Genomic DNA, 19,230 nt, shown 5'->3' with positions numbered 1-19,230 from the left:
TCTATAGAGAGAAAATAACTTTTTTGTTTCATGATTATGGTGGAGTAAGAGTGTATATCATAGTTAGCCCTGTGCTATACTCCGTTTTCTCTAATATAAGCCACCAAGACAAGGATAGGAAAATGGTATTTGTTTAACATATCCTCTTCGTAATGCTGTCGAACTGCTTGGTGTTATGCCAAATATTATTCATTCTGGAGTATTTAACATGTTTTATGTTATTTATATTGTTTATTATGTCATATTAGATCAATTGTGATAGGCAAATAAGCTGTAGTGTTGATATTAGCATAATAATAAAGCATATTCTCCTGCTTCATGAGATTGAGTTCATGACAACCAACAGTGGCTTCAAAGCCACCTTATCTTTAATGGATAATGTACTGTGTAGGTGCTTTACATAATGAGAAGCATTTCTTTTATTCATTGAAACCATGGCTAGGGCTAAAAGTAAGCAGGTTAAAACAATAAATGGAGAAAAAGAAATTGGAATGACTTATGCAGCAAGTAGCGCCACCAAACAGTACCAGCAGGTTGGTGTGGCGACCCTGGAAATTTGAAATTATGCTAGCCAAAATTAGTGCTGAATTACTGAAGGAACCGAATAACTGATTGCCGGATTTGTGATGGCGGACCTGTATAACCAAAATGTAAGAAAAAACTGAAAAACATGAGAAGTCAAAGAAGCACTTTGAAAATGTGAGGCATACAGATTTTCAATCAATGAACATAACATAAAGATTAAGCATCCCTGAGCGATAAAATGCATATACAGTTGACTCATTACTTACCTTAAAATATTTGTAGTCATAATGTAGGGTCAGGAGTGAGTAAACTAGATAAAATGAATAAATGAGAGAGAGAGAGAGAGAGAGAGATAGAGAGATAGAGAGATAGAGAGAGATAGAGAGAGATAGAGAGAGATAGAGATAGAGAGAGATAGAGAGAGATAGAGATAGAGAGAGATAGAGAGAGATAGAGAGAGATAGAGAGAGATAGAGAATGAGTACATGAGGGAGGACAGGCGCAGAGTTATGTAAACAAACCAGGCGAACGTAAGTTTTGTAAACAAACAAAGTGTACACGTCTGGTTTGTGTACAAGTTACATTGTGTACAAGTTTCTCTACATTGATACGGTAGAATAAATAAAAAGGAACACTCCCATTCTCATGTAACACCATTTTTAGAAGAAATGATACTCTGAGTGAAGGCAATGGAAATAAGTCACTCTGTCTGACTTTTTTGGGTTATCCTAGGTTAAGTAAGTAAGTAAGTAAGTTTATTCAGGTATACACAAATACAGTTACATAGAATTATCATACATAGCAGAATATGTGTAGAGAACCTAGGATAACCCAAAAAAGTCAGACAGAGTGACTTATTTCCATTGGGGTCCTTTTTACCTTATTATTATAATATAAAGGTTATAATATTTTCTTATTATTCTATAATGAAGATAACATCTTTTTATCATACTAAAAAGACTATCTACTATGTGAGGGTCATTAAGACTATCTACAATACGAGGGTCATTACTAGGTATAAGGTAAAATTTACACGTATGTTAGCTAAAAAATAGAAAATCATTCCCCTCCTTTTCTGTAGCTACATTCATCAGACACCTTTTGGCAGTCTTCTTGAACTGGTTCATGCTATGACTGGCTTTGACATGTGTGGGCAGTCTGTTCCATTCCTTTATTGCTGTACAATAAAAGGTGTTTGAAGCCCGGCCACTGACTGTGGGTACTACAAAGTTGTGCTCTATCCCCCTAGTACTATGATTACTTTGGTTCCCAACCTTGACAAAATTGACAGCAAGATATTCTGGACACTGTTTGTGAGCAATTTTATGAACATGATTTAGCTTCAGTTGTTTTACTCTGTCTTCAACATTCAGCATATCCAAATGCTGTAATTCATTCTGGCCTACATGCTTTCTTGGTCCCAGCCCCAGGATGAATCTTACGATTTTGTTCTGGGTGATTTGCAGTCTATCTTTCAGTTTTTTTGTCAAGGCAGAGTACCATGAAGAGCAAGTGTAATCCATATGGCAATGTGTAAGGGCTAGACATAGGGTCCTGCGAGCCTCAGTAGGTAGACACCGTGCTTGTCTTAAGAGGAACTTCAGTCTGGCATTCGCTTTCTTTACTACACTGTTCCCTATTGACTCTCCTGACATGCATGGGTCAAAGGGGATTCCCAGATATTTTACTGAGGAAACTGAAGTGATGGGCTCCCCATTACACTGGACATTAAAATTATTTACCCTTCTCAGTTTATGTTTCGTGCCAAAGAGAATGGCTTTAGTTTTCCTGAGGTGTAATGATAGTTTGTTGTCTACTAACCATTTGCTGCAGGACTCCAGTTCCAGTGTTAAAACATTAGCTATATCTTGTGGGTCTTTACCTGGCACTAACAGAGCACTATCATCTGCATACAGTAGGAGTTTGCACTTGACACTGATAGGCATGTCAATGACATAACCTAAGAATAATAAGGGACCCAGAACACTACCTTGGGGAACTCCACATGCTATTGGCAGGGGTTCTGATTCCATCTAGTTGATTTTGACAATTTGTCTCCTGTTGCTAAGGTAGGACTTAAACCAGTCTACAGAACCTATACCAATAGCTTGAAGTTTCTTACATATATTGTGGTTGACAGTATCGAAGGCCTTTTGCAGGTCTAAGGTTACCGTACCTATGAGGTTCCCCTTTGACATTTCACTTCTCAGGTAATCCATCAGATTAATTAGGGAGGTGTTGGTTGAGTAAGATCTTCTGAAGCCCGATTGATAGCTATGGAGAATGTTGTTGTCATTAAGGTACTTAACTACTTGAGAGTACACCGCCCTCTCTAGAATTTTGGATATTATACTGAGTATACTAACAGGCCTATAGTTGCTTACATTAGACCTACTATTTTTCTTGAAGATAGAAGTAACTCTGGCCTCCTTGAACCCATCCGGTACGGTATTAGTGGCGATTGATAGATTTATTATGTGAGCAATAGGGATTGACAGTTCAGAAGCACCATCTTTTAGGAACTTAGACGGGATGTTATCCGGGCCAGTGGTCTTAGTTGGGTTTAACCTGCTTAGTTCTTTTTGAATAAAGTCATAAGATACACTTACTAGTTGACAACTGTTTGGGGTTACCCCTTTATTGGTATAGTATGTTTGAAACTTATCAGAGTCTGTGTTAAAGGTATTTCATGCCCTCAGTGTCTCCCATTTTCAGTGAACTGGCTAGGGCTAAAAGTGAGCAGGTTATAACAATAAATGGAGAAAAACAAATTGGAATGATTTATGCAGCAAGTAGTGCCACACTGTAGTTATATACTAGTGCTACTTTTTATGATAGTCAACCTTAGCAGTCTTTTTTCACAAAGAACTCGCTTAGCCTCTACATCTGGAATTTAAGATGTCTGTTGTTGTCATCTCCCTCACAAAGATCTTATTCTGTGAGAAGCTGAACATCCATCTCCTTCCCTTGCATTTACCTCAGCATCTAGGCAATACCCTGGTAGATTAATTGTCTATTCTTCTTTACCTCTGATTTGCAATGGGTCTCTCAAGATGCCTTAGCCCCCTGGGATGCCTTTCAACCTTTGAGTTGCCCTTCTTGGGACACATTAACCCAACTTGAGTAACCTGGTTGTCTTCTGTTTTCTTTCTAGATTCAGGCTTGATGTTGACATGGGTTCAGAGTATCTTCTCTACAGCAGTAACCACATGGATAAGTGTTTGCCTCCTATCCATGCTGTGACACTGGAGCATCATGGGTCCTCTGGCACTGGTGACTCACATACCTTCGTAGCTGATCCTCAGTGGTATACAGCTTACCTACCAGGCAACATATACTGGGCACTGCATATCATGCACCTCTGGTTCCCAGGGGACTCCTCATGGCTTCCCTGAGGTGAGTTTTTTTTTGTCTCCAGGTCCATGGCAAGATCTCATCACTTCAGAAATTCGCTTGGGTTCCTTTCACCTTGCTTCTTCCACATCCAACTCTGATGATGATATCCATCAGTAAATGCCACTTTTCTCTTCACAAGTGTCCTGGTGGCCAGTCAACCAACTAGAAGATTCTCTACCACATATATCCTCCTACAGGCTGTCAGTAAATCCTCCTTTGAGTCTGTTTTTTCCCTTAGTTGGTGTGACTTAAATGAGGTAAGATGTTTACCCAGGCCACAGGCTGGACTCATTACTCTTGGCACCTAAACAAGGGAGGCTGGTCTTTAAACATAATGGCTAAAAATGTCTCCCAGTCTGACTCCATATGGTTTTAGTTGCTCCAGGGGCTCCCTTTCCCAGAGTTGCTTTTGGGAGCAAAAAATGAGAATAAACTAGATTGCCTCAAAGGGTACTGATATGACAGTATTTTTTCTCTGGATATTAAAATGTGTGCTTTTAAGAATATAAATTAGAAACACAGGGGCTTAGAAATATTACCTAACCCATATACTCGAGAATAAATTTACACAGTAGTATTATAATTCCCAAATCAGAGAGTTTCTGTTTCTTAGTTTATTAAGTTAAAAACTCATGAAACATTTAGTGAAACTTACATCACTATCATAGCCAAGGAAAACTTTCTCAGCTAGCGGCTTCACATAGTGACGGAGAATCCACAACCACTCTTGTTCAAAGTCCATCTGGTTCATGTGGATATCAACTGTAGGTACATTCTCATAGCCACCAGCTAGTCTGGGATCCTGAGGAACAAGACATAATGTCATTACAATGTTAACAGTAGGTACATAACTACCAGCTAGTCTGGGATCATGAGAAACATGTCATTACTGTTAAAAGTATGCACATAACTACCAGTTAGTCTGGGATCCTGAGGAACAATGCTCATGTGTGCATGTTCTCATCTGTCTACTGTTAAATACAACTTACTAGGTGCAGAAAGTTTTCATACATACACACATACACACACACACACACCTACAGTGTGAGGAACCTCACTCAAACCTACTTCTTCCTCCCTCCCCTCATAATTAATTAGGACAAACATATGTGATAGTTTTACGATTCTTCTACACAGCTCCCACAGCACCTCCCACTTCTCGTTTATGTGGCCCACGTAAAATTAACCCTTAAACTGTCCAAACGTAGGTATACGTTGATGTGCGACAGGCTCTGAACGTAGATCTACGTTTTTTTTACGTGCTTTCAAATGGGGAAAATCAAGGTTGGAGCGCTACGCATGTGAACGTAGATCTATGTTTGGACAGTTTAAGGGTTAAACAGGTGGTAAGATCTAATAAAGGAGTATGTGATGAGATGGTAGTTGAATTTCTAGATGAATAAAATCTGAAAATAAACCAAAAAAGAACTTGAACATAAAACAATGAGGGCTGTGAGAGCATTTTTGTCACAGCAGCCACACTGGTAGCTGCCAGCATAGTAAAGTAATAATAAATACAGAAATATTACAAGTAGAAGCACATGTGTAAATAAAGAGGTCAGTAATAAAAAAAATTGTCTTATATAAAAGATGTATATACCTAACAAGTTTTACTTTTAGTTTTCTACCTTTTCAATTCAATTCAATTCAATTCAATTCAAAGTTTATTCACTATAAAGATTACAATGTTGAATTTACAGAATTTGGTTGTTGTGTGGTTTACATGTAGTTAAATAATGATCACAGAGTGTACCACTAGAACACCTAGCATGGCTAGGCATTTCGGGCAGACTTAGTTTAATTCTTTATTTTAAAATATTACAAATTATGAGGTAAGTTGGTATTATGGCTAAGTGACTAAATACTAGTTTGTGAGTTTAGCAATGTGAATGCTTTTGTTTTGGCACAGTACATAGTTTCAGTATTGGAGTATCATAGGATTCATTATTTTAAGATTGTTTATGGTCAAATGGGTGAGTGAAAGTGTAAGTGTGAACCACCAGGTGGTATTCGTGTAGTTAGTTGATGGGGTTTATCAGGAAGATAAGATGTTTTCTAATGGTAGTTTTGAAGGTGATGAATGTGTCTGCAGTTCTAGAGTTCTCAGGTAGGGTGTTCCAGATTTTAGGGCCTTTGACATACATTGACTTTTTGTAAAGGTTTAGTCGGACATGGGGAATGTCGTAGAGATGTTTGTGGGTTCTGTCACAACTATCAAGAAAGCGTTTTAGGTCAAGGTTGATATTGGAGTTTAAGGTCCTGTAGATGTAGATTGCACAGTAGTAAGTGTGGATGTACTGAACAGGGAGTAAGTTTAGATCTATGAAGAGTGGGGGGGTGTGTTGCCAGGGATGGGATTTAGTGATTATTCTTACTGCAGCTTTTTGTTGGGTTATTATTGGATTTAGGTGTGTTGCTGCAGTTGATCCCCAAGCACAAATAGCATAGGTGAGGTATGGATAAATAAGTGAGTGGTATAGTGTGAGAAGGGCATTTTGCGGCACGTAGTATCGTATCTTGGAGAGGATCCCAACTGTTTTGGATACTTTTTTGGTTATGTGTTGGATATGGATGCTGAAATTCAGGTTGTTGTCAAGGTATAGGCCTAGGAATTTGCCCTCATTATGTCTGGTAATTAGAGTGTTGTCGATCTTAATGTTAATTTGTGCATCTCCTGCTCTGCTACCAAACATAATATAGTAGGTTTTGTCAGTGTTAAGCGTAAGTTTATTGGCTGTCATCCAAGTCGATATTTTGATCAGCTCCTCGTTAACAATGGTGTTGAGGGTGGCAAGATTAGGGTGAGAGATGACATAAGTCGTGTCGTCAGCAAAGAGAATGGGTTTCAGGTGTTGGGATACGTTTGGAAGATCATTGATGTATATGAGGAAGAGCAGGGGACCAAGGACACTTCCCTGCGGAACTCCAGTATCAAGTGGCCGTGTTGTTGATGCTGTGTCTTTAATGGTAACATACTGATACCTATTAGTAAGGTAAGATTTGAAATAAGCAAGCGCATGGCCTCTTATACCGTAATGGTCAAGTTTGCAGAGTAGGATGTCGTGGTCTACTGTGTCAAAAGCTTTTCTTAGGTCAATAAAAATTCCTAGTGGATATTCCTTATTTTCCAATGCTGTGTAAAGCAGATCTAGCATTTTGATGATTGCATCATTAGTGCTTTTATTTTTCCTAAATCCAAATTGGCAGGGGTTGAGTATGTTTTGTGCTGTTATAAATGAATATAGTCTCCTGTGCATGAGTTTCTCAAAGATTTTGGATAGCAATGGTAAGTTTGATATTGGCCTATAGTTGTTTAAGTCTGTAGGGTCACCACCTTTATGTATTGGTGCAACCCTTGCCATCTTGAGTAGTTTCGGGAAGGTGCTAGTTTCTAGTGACTTGTTAAAAAGTAATGAAATAGCATGCGAAAGGATATGGGCCACTCGCTTGTACAGTAATGGTGGGACATTAGACAGATTCCCTGAGTTGTTTTTAAGTGACTTTATAATCTCGGTGACTTCCGAGGGCTCAGTTGGTGCAAGATAGAAGGAATTTGGGAAATTCCCATCTAGGTAGTCCCCGGCATGGGCATTAGTATGTGGGATTTTATCGGCGAGATTAGATCCTATGGTTGAGAAGAAGTCATTTATCTTGTTAGCTGTGTCAGTGGGATGTAGTGGTGTTTCATTAGGTTTAGTTAGGACAATATTCTTGTTTTTTTTCAGTTTGTGGGTCCCTAGAATCTGAGAGAGTGTTTTCCAGGTCTTTTTTATATCTCCTCTAGTGTCTGTGAATCTACTGGAGTAGTATAGTTGTTTGACTTTCTTTATTACTTTGGTGAGAAGTGATGAATAGTGTTTAAGAATATCTTTGTGTATTAAGCCCTGTCTATATTGCTTTTCATATTGGTGTTTCTTGTCAATGGATTTCAGAATAGTGCTGGTTAGCCATGGGCAACCATGCCGTTTGTTTGTGATCTGTTTCATTTTTATAGGACAATGTTTGTTGTATAATCTAAGTAATTTGTTAAGAAAAATGTCTGTCCAGTCATCAATACCATTGGCCTTGGAGAATTCTGTAGGCCAGTCAACAATCTCTAGGTCAGTTGTGAACTTCCTTATTGAGGCCTCGTCATGGAGTCTAAATGAGACTTTGTTGTATTCAAGTGGTGGTTTATTAATGTTTGTCAGGAGGAAGGTAGGGTAGTGGTCTGTAGTGCTATCTGTGATTATCCCTGATTTAAGGGGGTCTAGTATATTGGTCCATATGTGGTCTAATATGGTTGCACTTGTCTCAGTGAGCCTGGTTGGTTTAGTTATTGTTGGTATGAGAAGTGTGTTGTTCATATTGTTGATAAAATCAGTTACAGGCTGATCATCTAGTAAGCCAAGGTTGATGTTGAAGTCTCCAGCTAAGAGAAGGTGGTGCTTATTCATTTGTCTGTTTGTTATTAGTGACTTTAATTTCTCACTGAAATTTGGGATGTTTGTGTGAGGTATCCGGTAAATGGCACCGATTGTTATAGGTGTCTTAAGGTTTTTTACAGTAAAATTAGCAAAAATGTATTCCCCATATTCATCACTAAAGCAAGTAGTGCTAATACAAGATAATTGGTTAGAGTAATAGATTGCAATACCACCCCCAACTTGGTTTGGTCTGCAGTTGTGAATTGCTGTGTATCCTGGTAGAGGGTAGATATCTATTGTGTCCTGCTTAAGCCAGGTCTCAGTAAGAATAATGCAGGAGAAGGGTGTCTTTAGTGATTCAAGGAGTGCCAGGAGGTCATCATAGTGTTTGCTTAAGGACCTGATGTTGTAGTTAAGTACTGATAGGCTTTTAGCATTGTTTAGGATAGTGCTGGCTTGTGATGCTGTGTAATAAAGGCAGTTACTTTCCAATAGGTTTTGATTGGGTGTCAGATTATGGAGGTTTAGATCAGGGTCAATGTGATCAATCATCTTCTAGGTTTAAATTATGGTTATTTATATCCTGAGTTATGTGTTGAGTTCTGGTACTGATATCTGTAGTGGTGGGAAGCTTGGATAAGTATATAGCTAGAGTATTTTGGTCATATAGAGTATAGTCACTACTACACATAATGAAGTTGATGTTGTCTATGTGTTGTGCTGGAATGAACTAAAGTACAACTAGGTATAAACTAGTAATATAAAAATACAAATTTAAAATAAAACAAGACTCTCACTTGTAATTGCACTAAGGTCTAATATAATGACTTTTGTGGAGTCTATGTTTTGAGCTAGAATGAGCTATAGTACAACTAGATTTAATCTAATAATATAAAAATACAAATTAAAAATAGCACCAGTTAACTTAAGAATAATAAAAAAGTGCACTGAAAGGTCACAAAGAGTATAGTGTGAATGCTAGAAAATAATGCACAGCTGGAGAGAGAAATAAGATAGTCATAAAGTTGCACCAGCTGTTACCAAGTGTACACAATTTATTATGTACAGTATCATAAAATATTTCAATATCTTCAAGGTATGACTATTGGAAAATAATATTTCTTACAAGTGCTGGGACTTAAATATTTCAGTGATATACAGTGGAACCTCAAAAATTGAACGTATTACATATCGAACCTTTGGAAAATAGAACCATTTTTTTGGAAAAACTGTGTCCCTATTATCGAACGCGCCCCTATTTTCAGACCGCCGGGTACAGGACCTGTCTGCTGCCCGCTCTGTCCGGGTCCCTGCGCAGGCGCTATGAGCAGTCTAGCTTTGTTTATGCTTGAGTGAACACTAACCTGCGCTCTCATTCACGCATTTTACGATTATTTCGTTGTGTTTAGTGCTTGTGGGACTGTGAAATAAGCTGCCATGGGCCCAAAGAAACTTGCTAGTGGTACCCCTGTGGTAAAGAAAGTGAGAAACACCATAGATGTGAAGAAGGAAATAATACAGAAGTATGAGAGTGGTGTGAGACTTGTTGAGCTTGCCAGGATGTGTGGGAAAAACAAGTCGACCATCAGTTCTATCCTGTCAAAGAAAGAACAAATCAAGGAAGCTGATGTTGCGAAAGGTGTCAATATGCTAACCAAAAAGGTAAGGCTTGGGAGGGAGTGACTTCCAGGACTTTGAATTCTGCTTGGAGACAATTGTGGCCAGATTGTGTCCAAAAGAGGGATTTTGAAGGGTTTGAGGCTGACCCTGCCTGTTGTGGACTCTATTGTGGCATTGGGGGACACCCTGGGGTTGGAGGTGAGTGGTGAGGATGTGGAAGAGTTGGTGGAGGACCACAGGGAAGAGCTAACCAATGAAGAACTGCAAGAGCTTCATCTGGAGCAGTATCAGACCACAGCTGAGGAACTTGCTTCAGAGGAGGAGGAAGAGGGAGTGGATGAGATGCCTTCTTCAAAGATTAAGGAGATTTGTGCCAAGTGGAATGATGTCCAAATGGTTGTGCAGAAGTACCACCCTGAGCAAGCTGAAATAAGCCATCTTTGCAACAAGTTCAGTGACAGAACCATGTCCCATTTTAGGGAAATGTTAAAGAGGCGCCAGAAACAGAGGACTGTGGACAGTTATTTTGTGAGACAGGGGTCCAGTGACTCTCAAGCTGGTCCTAGTGGCATTAAAAGACAGAGAAGGGAAGTAACCCCAGAGAGGGCTTTACCTGAAGTCCTCATGGAGGGGGATTCTCCTTCCAAACACTAACCCCAACTCCCTCTCTCCTCCTCCCTATCTTCCAGATGCCATCACCAATCTTCAACAAAGGCAAGTAAAAATGTTATTTTATATGTATTACTAAACATAATTAAAAACCATAGTATTTGTTGTATGTAAAACTGTAATTCGTCTCTATAAAATGTATTTTTTGTGTGAATATTTTTGGGTTTCTGGAATGGATTAATTGTATTTCCATTATTTCTTATGGGAAATATTGCTTCGAATTTCAGACTTTTCGAATTTAGAACTAGCTCCTGGAACGGATTAAGTTCGATTTTTGAGGTTCCACTGTAAATACATATAATATTGTAGGAATAAATGCAATGGCAATTTTTATTAACCACTATGTTCCCTCACACAGCAGACTTAATTTTGTAATGTCTTGATAAAGCCAATCACATAGGTAAAACTTTGTTTTCATAACACACTAGCAGTCCCCCACTGATGTACGGTGACCAAGAAAAGAGAATAACACTTCACCATCACTCAGTCACTTTGTGGTTATAACTGTAGTTAATAATACAACTAAGTGTCATCTGGACCATCTTGATGGTAGTACTGACACACCACTGCAGGTCCTGCATACTATTGCTCAAAAACCATCTGACCATGTGACCAACAACCACCATACTTACATTATTACTACCATCTGACCAACCACCATTATCATTTGCCAGTTCAACAAGCTCTTTGCAGAATCTTGGTGTGAAGATTGGGAACCAAAAGACGTCAGGGCAAGGCTGATTAAAAACAAAAACACAAAATATTATAAGAATATCACAGTTGGTACACTAAAGTGTAATAAACACTGATCAATGAAAGAGGCAATCCCACAGGAGATAAACGAGAAAGACTCATGGTCTATATATTCTGACCTCGAGCTGAGGTCCCCTTCAGCAGAATACCTAAAGGAGGTTGAAATATGTAGACTACAATTCTTCCTTATTTTAGTCTGTGGGATTTCCTCTCTCAATATCACAGTGTAGAGTCTAGATGACGATGCTTCATAAATACTGAAATAGCACTGTGTATCTCTAGTGTGCTGCAACAATACATCTATGATAAACTATCCTAGATTTTTATTCAGTATTAAATATGAGCATTTTGTCATTCTCTTAGGCTTTGTGCAAATATTGTTCTATAATTTTAAAACACTTTTATTTTTACAAAAATAAAATACAAATTACTAGTAGGTGTGACTTTTAGACATTAATAAAATCAGAGTTCACTGCAGCAAAAGTAGGACAACATTTCTGACAGAAGTCAAGGCAATGCAATCTCTCAGTTAAAGTTTGTGCAATACTCACAGTACACCAGTAATAATAAAATATTAACCCTTAAACAGTCCAAACGTATATATACGTTCACTCGCACAGCGCCCCGAATATTTTGAAAAAAAATAAAAAATAAAACATGTAGAAAAAAAAGAGCACATTTTTTTAAGTATTTTAGAATAAAAAAAAATGATGGTCAGTACTTATGGAGATATGAGGCTGAGAAGTTGGCACTGGATGCTCATGTGACAGCAACATGGAGTCCTGCTGCTTGCAGAAGTGTTGCCGATATACCTATTTTTCTATTTTTCATATTTTATGTAATTTTTATGTTCTGATAATTACAATTTGTAGCAGTTCTTGTCATTTTATATCCAATCTTTGTTCTGACACTAGTATTATGTACTGAAATTGTACTCACATTGTCACAAACACACTGACAGGTGGACATTTACACCTGCCTTGATCATTTACTATTGTCTTGGAATATAAACAAAGTACTGTATTTATATGTCCCAGCAATGATTTGGATATGTGGAAGTATATAATAATAATGAGGAGGAGAAAGAGGGGGAGGAGAAAGAGGAGGAGAAGGAGGAGAAAGAGGAGGAGGAGAAAGAGGAGGAGAAAGAGGAGGAGGAGGAGAAAGAGGAGAAAGAGGAGGAGGAGGAGGAGGAGAAAGAGAAAGAGGAGGAGGAGAAAGAGGAGGAGGAGGAGGAAGAAGAAGAAGAGGAGGAGGAGGAGGAGGAGGAGGAGGAGGAAGAAGAGGAGGAGGAGGAGGAGGAAGAAGAGAAAATTACGTAATAATAAAATAATATGTTCCCTTGAAGCATGAAAAACAAAGTCCACCCCTGACTGACATGATAAGATGAGATAACAACTGATAAGAGCCGACATTTGATGAGCATACAGGAGGGTGAGGGGAGGGTGCAGCAGATAAGAAAAGATTAGAGGTGATGTTTGATGAGCATCGCTCTCCTTTGTTTTTGCTGGTACACAAACATGTCTGTCTATTTGTTTGTCTGTCAAGCTCCCTGTCTATCTGTCTATCTGTCTAGCTCTGTCTCAGAGAAAGCCACAAGACTGCATCATCACCTTTACTCACATCTTCAAGCAGAGTATAGCACTTTGTCTGCATTTTTTGGGTTATCCTAGGTAATTTACACTATGTATACACCTACCATCCGACTTACGACCTGCTCGACTTACGACCACTCGACTTACGACCGTGTTTTTTATGCCAAATTTCTGGGAAATAAACAGCTATTTGTGTTGTACACAGTGTTTATCCTAAACCTTACAGTATAAAATACAGTACTAACAGCATAAAAAGTAAAGTAAAACATGAAATACCAAAATAAAACAATAAAATAAAGTCATTACAAAAATGTTTTGTTGATATTCAGTAGTAGAGTTCGACTTACGACCATTTCGACTTACGACCAGTTTCTCGGAACCGAACTCGGTCGTAAGTCGGATGGTAGGTGTACTTGAATTTATGTGTACCTGTTAGACAGAGATAGACAGACAGATAGAAAGAGATAGACAGAGACAGAAACAGATAGAGACAAAGACAAACGGAGATAGAGCCAGGCCACCAGCAGCCGGCCAGCCACACAGCTGGCCACCATGCAGCTGGCCAGCTAGCTAGCCAGCCAGCCAATCAGTCAGCCAGTCATCCAGCCAGCCAGGCAGCCAGCCAGCCAGCCAGCCTGCCAACCAGCCAGAACTGTTTCTCTTGACTTAGGGCACAGATTATAAGACATTCTGAAAGGGTGTTGCACAAATATTGCATATGGGTTATTATAAAGGTTTTTTTATATTTCTTCAACCACTTGTGGCCACATCCACCTCAAAGCCACTAAACTCAGGGTCAAAATCACTTTCCTCTTAAAATGGGAGTGTTAATACTACATGACATCAGTGAATCCCAGGTGTTTACTGTGCTGTTTGTTCTAGCTGGCACTCATTTGAACTAGTGCTCCCACAAGGTACTAAGTGGTCCCAGATTTTTTTAATACCGCACACACTGAGTGTTAGGACTCATTCTATGCTGACAAGGCATCTCAGGTCAATCATGCCAAATTTGAAGGTAGGGAAAATAAAACATATATATACGTTTGGGGCACTAGCGGTAAAAAGGTATATATACGTTTGGACCATTTACGGATTAATTTAGAAAACTGAAGCTTGCTCGTTATAATAATAATAGTAATAATAATAATAATAATAATAATAATAATAATAATAATAATTATTATTATTATTATAAATCTAGGGAACTGGAGCACAGATCCAATTTCCTAGATCAAGAGCCCCTCACCAGCATCAAGGTTCCTTGATGCTGGTTTTGGTATCCAAGGTAGGTCCTTGGAACGTAACCCCCGCAGATATGGGGGGTCCTACTGTATTGTATTGTGCAACAGTAATAAACATTTTACCAGTAGCAGGAGAGGAACAGTGGAATTTTGTTGAGAAATTAGCCCTTTCAGGGTCCGTCCCATAGATCTACGGCTTCACGTTGAGTGTCCAAACCGTAGATCTACGCCAAAATTCTAGCACCGTCAAATTTAGCGCGAAAGCGCTCATAGGCCTACATGTGAGAGAACGGGTCTGCGTGGTGGGTGTGCGCCATAAACAAAAAATCTAGGCGCCCGCATAGCATTGTGGGAACGCCGGCTCAGTTACCCTTGTTCACCATGCCTCGTCGCAAGTCAGCTCTCACTCCCTGGAAAATTGGGACTCTCCTCTTCCTATCTGATAGTTCTGACACTGATGGAAGTGGAAATGAAGACGAATTCTATGGCTTTGATCAGTTAGTAACTGAAAAGAATGACCAGGATATCGATAATAGTGCAGAAAACCCTGACGATCCTCAACCTTCTACCTCTGGTGTGGGCACTCGTGACTCACGGTCGGTTGTGCCTCAACGCAAAAGAAAACTAATATTTTCGCGTGGCCAGGCCTCTGACTTCAGTAATGATGATGATAGTGACGTGGATTGTGATTTTATTGTGCTCGACGATCATTCGAGTAGTGATAGTGAGGAATCATATTCACCAGTGAAGCGTCGGTATGTTCGCCGCCGCATGCGCTCGGGTAGTGTACCCTATGCTGTGCCCAGGGGAGGGAGTACATCCCGTGGCCCTACACCAATTTTAGGTAGTGATAGTGAGGATGATGTGGCTACACTTGGCATGGATAGACCACAGGCATCAGTGGATGGTGTTAGTGGTGATGGTAGTGGCACCGCCATGCGTGACTCACCAGCCCAGGGTGGGACCCACGCTGCTGACTCGTCAGTTCAAGGACAAAGCGGAGCGTCAGCCACCAGCCCACCACAACCACAACCACCCGCACAACCAGCCTATGATGTCCAGTATCCACCAGCAAACCGTATGTGGGATTGGCAGCAAAATCCCAATTTTGTTCCCAAGCCTCACCACTTTGATGACTCAAAGTGGAATTCTACCTACTTGTCCCCTTGGAACCACGGCGAATGAATTGGAATTCTTTGAATTATTCTTTGGTGTTGGATATTGTTGTATACACGGGAAGTAAAACATTGAAAGATACCAAGATGTTATTGGGTATCTCAGGTGACGTAGTGAGAAACATGATGGCACCTTATCTTGGTAAGGGGCATACATTATATACCGATAACTGTTACACAAGCCCATTACTCAGTGATTTCATGCGAGTGAACAAGACAGATGTGTGTGGCACAGTGCGTTCTAATCGTAAACATATGCCCAGGCTCAACACAGGTGCTCGTGGTGATGACGTGCAGGTGTTTACTGCCAATGACATCATGGCATTACGGTGGCATGACAAACGAGATGTCACATTGTTGACAACCATTCACCGTAATGAAATGCAAGACAGTGGCAAAGTTGATCAAGTGACTAATGAACGTATTCGAAAACCAGTGACAGTGATTGATTATACACAAAACATGCACTTGGTTGACAAATGTGACATGCAGATTGGTTTTGTTGACTGTGTTCGTAAGAGTTACAAGTGGTACATGAAACTTTTCTTCCATCTCATGGACATTTCAATGCTCAATGCACATAATATGTACCAAATAAAGACTGGCAACAGACTACCGTATGGTGAATTTTGTTTGTCTGTTGTCAGACAACTCATAATGAAGTACCAGGTAAGAACACCTGCTATACAACAAGGTCCTCGAATTACTCAGGATATACCCAAGCGTTTGAGGAGGGAAGGTGATCATTTCATAATACAGCTTCCTTCAACTCAGAAGAAATTTGCTCAGAAGAGATGCATCGTCTGTGCACAAACAAAACAACGGCAACAAAGATGCAAAGACACTCGGTTTATGTGTGAGGAATGTAAGGTGCCTCTGTGCATGGTGCCTTGTTTCAAGGAGTTCCACAAGCTCCAGCAGTTCTAAAACCATGTCCAGTGATTGTAAATATGTAAATATATGATAGAACATTAGTATTATACAATATTTGTGCATGTTTATTGTAATAAACAACAGTGGTAAACAATAATATGATAACTTTAGTGCGGTTATTGTGTTCAATACAGTGAGTTAATATATATACATTATATACAGTATTGGTCTCTCAGGCCCCAAATGTTAGTAGGAAAAGAAAAAAATTGGAAAAGAAAAGAAAAAACTATAAAAACCGCTAAATAATGTAATGCTCGTATGTGGAATTCGTCGATGTTGCCGCCACCACATCATTTTTGACAAACTTCTTGGCACTGTATCTCAGTAAGTACTGATCAGAATTTTTTTTTTTGTCTTATTACCTTCACAAAAATATGCTCTTTAATTCTGTAAGAAAATTTTTTTTTTTTTTTTTTTTTTCAAAATTTCTTGGACACTGGAGCACCACTTCAGATTTTGGCCTTGGACCCTGAAGGGGTTAAAGTGCATTCAATGTGCTTGGAAATTTGTGTAACTTGTTTACTTTTACATGAGAGTACAGCAGAGCCCCAACTTATGATATTAATACATTCCTGAAAACTGTTCCCAAGTCAAGAGTTTGGAACTTGGAACCTATTTTCCTAAAAGTACCCATTAATAATCAGATGTGTTCCTGAGCCATAATATTCCCTATCTAATTTAATTTACTTTTTTAACAAAGAATATTTGCCCAATACTTTGAATTTGGTACTGTTCTTTTTCATTTACAAATAATATTAAGCATAATATAATTAATTTATATGTGATTGAAGCTACAATACAGAATACGTACATGCACACGCACACTATGGTTGGTGGGCCACTTTGGGACAGTGTTGTAAAGAATGAAATTAAAAATGAACATGAAAAGAGCAAGGTGTTGAGAGTGATAGAGTTTAATCAATGAAAAATTTGGTATGTGAATGAAAAAGAGGAGTATAGATAAAGTGAATGTATATACATAGATATCTGGGAGTGGACATGTCAGTTAGGTCACTGACAGAGGAAGTGAACTGAAGAATAGATGAAGGAAAAAAGATGCAGTGCTGAGGTATACTACAGAAAGAAAATTTTCTATGGAGTAAAGAAAAGAATGTACCAGGGTGGTACCAACATTTTTATGTGAGTATAAGGCATGAACTTTGAAACATTGTAGCCAGGAGGTTGAGATGATATCACATTTGAATGTGCAGTGTAAACATCAGGCAAAGCAACCGAAGTGTAGAAATTGGAAGATGGTGTGGGACTTGCAAAAGTTATTATTCTGAGGGTTGATGAAGTGGTTTGGGCATTTAGTGAGCAAGGAGCAGAATATGATGAATAAGTGTGCATAAATCCATGGCTGAAGGAGGGACAGAGCTCATCTCATAAAAGATTGAAGGGAAAGTGAGTAGGAGTTTAGTGGTAGGAACTTGAGCATCCAGATGGTGTGTCAGATGTGATGTGCTTTTGGAGTGTGAGCAAAGTAATATTTATGAAGCGATTCAGGTAAATCATTTATCCAGACTTGAGTCCTGGAGTTCAAAGGATTATTTGAAATGTGATGCTTGTCCACTTCTGTACAGGTATTTAATGAATGAAGGTTAATATTTCATTTTTTGGTCAACCTGCCTTACCATTTCATTGAGCTCTGTAGGGCTGAGAGCTTTCCAGTATTCAGGGGATATGTAACGATTCTCCCAGTCCTTACGGTTAGCCTTCATCTGCCACATATCATTGTGTAAATACTTTGTCGGGAAGTAATCAGGGTCCACCAAGTGACCGTAGTCCTCCATGTTACTCACATACATGAACACTCCCTGCAAACATTCCAACATGCAACATTATTATCTCACAACTGCCATAAGTTTATTATGTTCTACATTTGCATGCAGAGTAATATTTGGAATACCTGTGATACTTTCATTAACATTTAACTTACAAAATATTGTATTTAAAAACAACATATACTATTATTAATAGTGTACATATTAATAAGCGTTAATATATATGTATGTAGCAAATAAAAACACTGATTTATACATTTAAAAATAAATTATGAAGCCTTTAATAGTGCATTCATTACAACAGTACTGTAATTAAATATACGTTATACTTATGTAAACAGTGTAATTTACTTTGACAGTTTAGGTGTACTATACCTTAAAATTAGTGGTATATACAAGGTTTTTCCAATGTAAACTGGAAGGTGATATTTAAAGCCAAAGCCCCCCCCCTTAAAAAAAAAAATTACGAAATTACATTTCATACTCTCAAGCTCTATAATTACTTATCTCTAAGAGGATTAATGAGGGTGGGAGGGTAAACAGGAGGGGGTGGAATGTGCCACTGTGCAATTACAGAAAAAGTTTTTCTTAATTCTGTATTATTTAGAGGACACATTACCCTTGCTATTTTACTTTTAAAACTACAATGTTTTTGGTATATTATTTAGGGCATTTTAGAATATACTGCATAACATTCAACAGTTAGCAAGCCATGATATTCCACTGTAATTTCATGTTGGGTAAAATGTATCATACTGAAATGGGGAAAAAATATATTTGTGCCCAAGGGTACAATGACCCATACAGAAGACAACTAGTGGACAAACACATGTTTACTCACCTTTCAAACAATACACAAATAACCTGCACGTAGGAGAGAGGAGCTTACGATGAAGTTTCGGTCTGACTTGGACCATTAACAAGTCACACTAACAGAAAAGAGGGAAGTAGCTAGTATATACTGTTATGCAGGGTTCTGCATGACATTGTAATGTACATATAGTGGAGAAGTGTGCCACAATAGTATGAATGTTATAATTGTAAAGAATAATTTTATAATTCATAATGTGCATTTAGGGGTACTGTAAAGTACTCTAACGGTAATTATAAAGAAATCCTTCTAGGTATTTATT

At 38.7% G+C, this 19,230-nt stretch overlaps 1 protein-coding gene across 1 annotated transcript in view; it reads right to left on the bottom strand.

The window, feature by feature from the left end:
- The window catches only part of LOC128689502 (multifunctional procollagen lysine hydroxylase and glycosyltransferase LH3), a 70,493-nt gene that overhangs the window by 25,350 nt on the left and 25,913 nt on the right, over positions 1 to 19,230 (bottom strand). The window contains exons 2-4 of the mRNA XM_053777872.2: positions 17,948 to 18,130; positions 11,249 to 11,353; positions 4,577 to 4,723 (exon numbers count right to left, since the gene is read on the bottom strand). Of these exons, the coding sequence (XP_053633847.2) occupies positions 4,577 to 4,723; positions 11,249 to 11,353; positions 17,948 to 18,130 (435 nt within the window). The remainder of the gene's footprint in view (positions 1 to 4,576; positions 4,724 to 11,248; positions 11,354 to 17,947; positions 18,131 to 19,230) is intronic.

Source organism: Cherax quadricarinatus, chromosome 18, assembly GCF_038502225.1.
Source record: "Cherax quadricarinatus isolate ZL_2023a chromosome 18, ASM3850222v1, whole genome shotgun sequence".
Lineage (NCBI taxonomy): Eukaryota > Metazoa > Arthropoda > Malacostraca > Decapoda > Parastacidae > Cherax > Cherax quadricarinatus.
The sequence above is the reverse complement of the archived record's forward strand: the minus strand, read 5'-3'. Positions and strand labels throughout refer to the sequence as shown.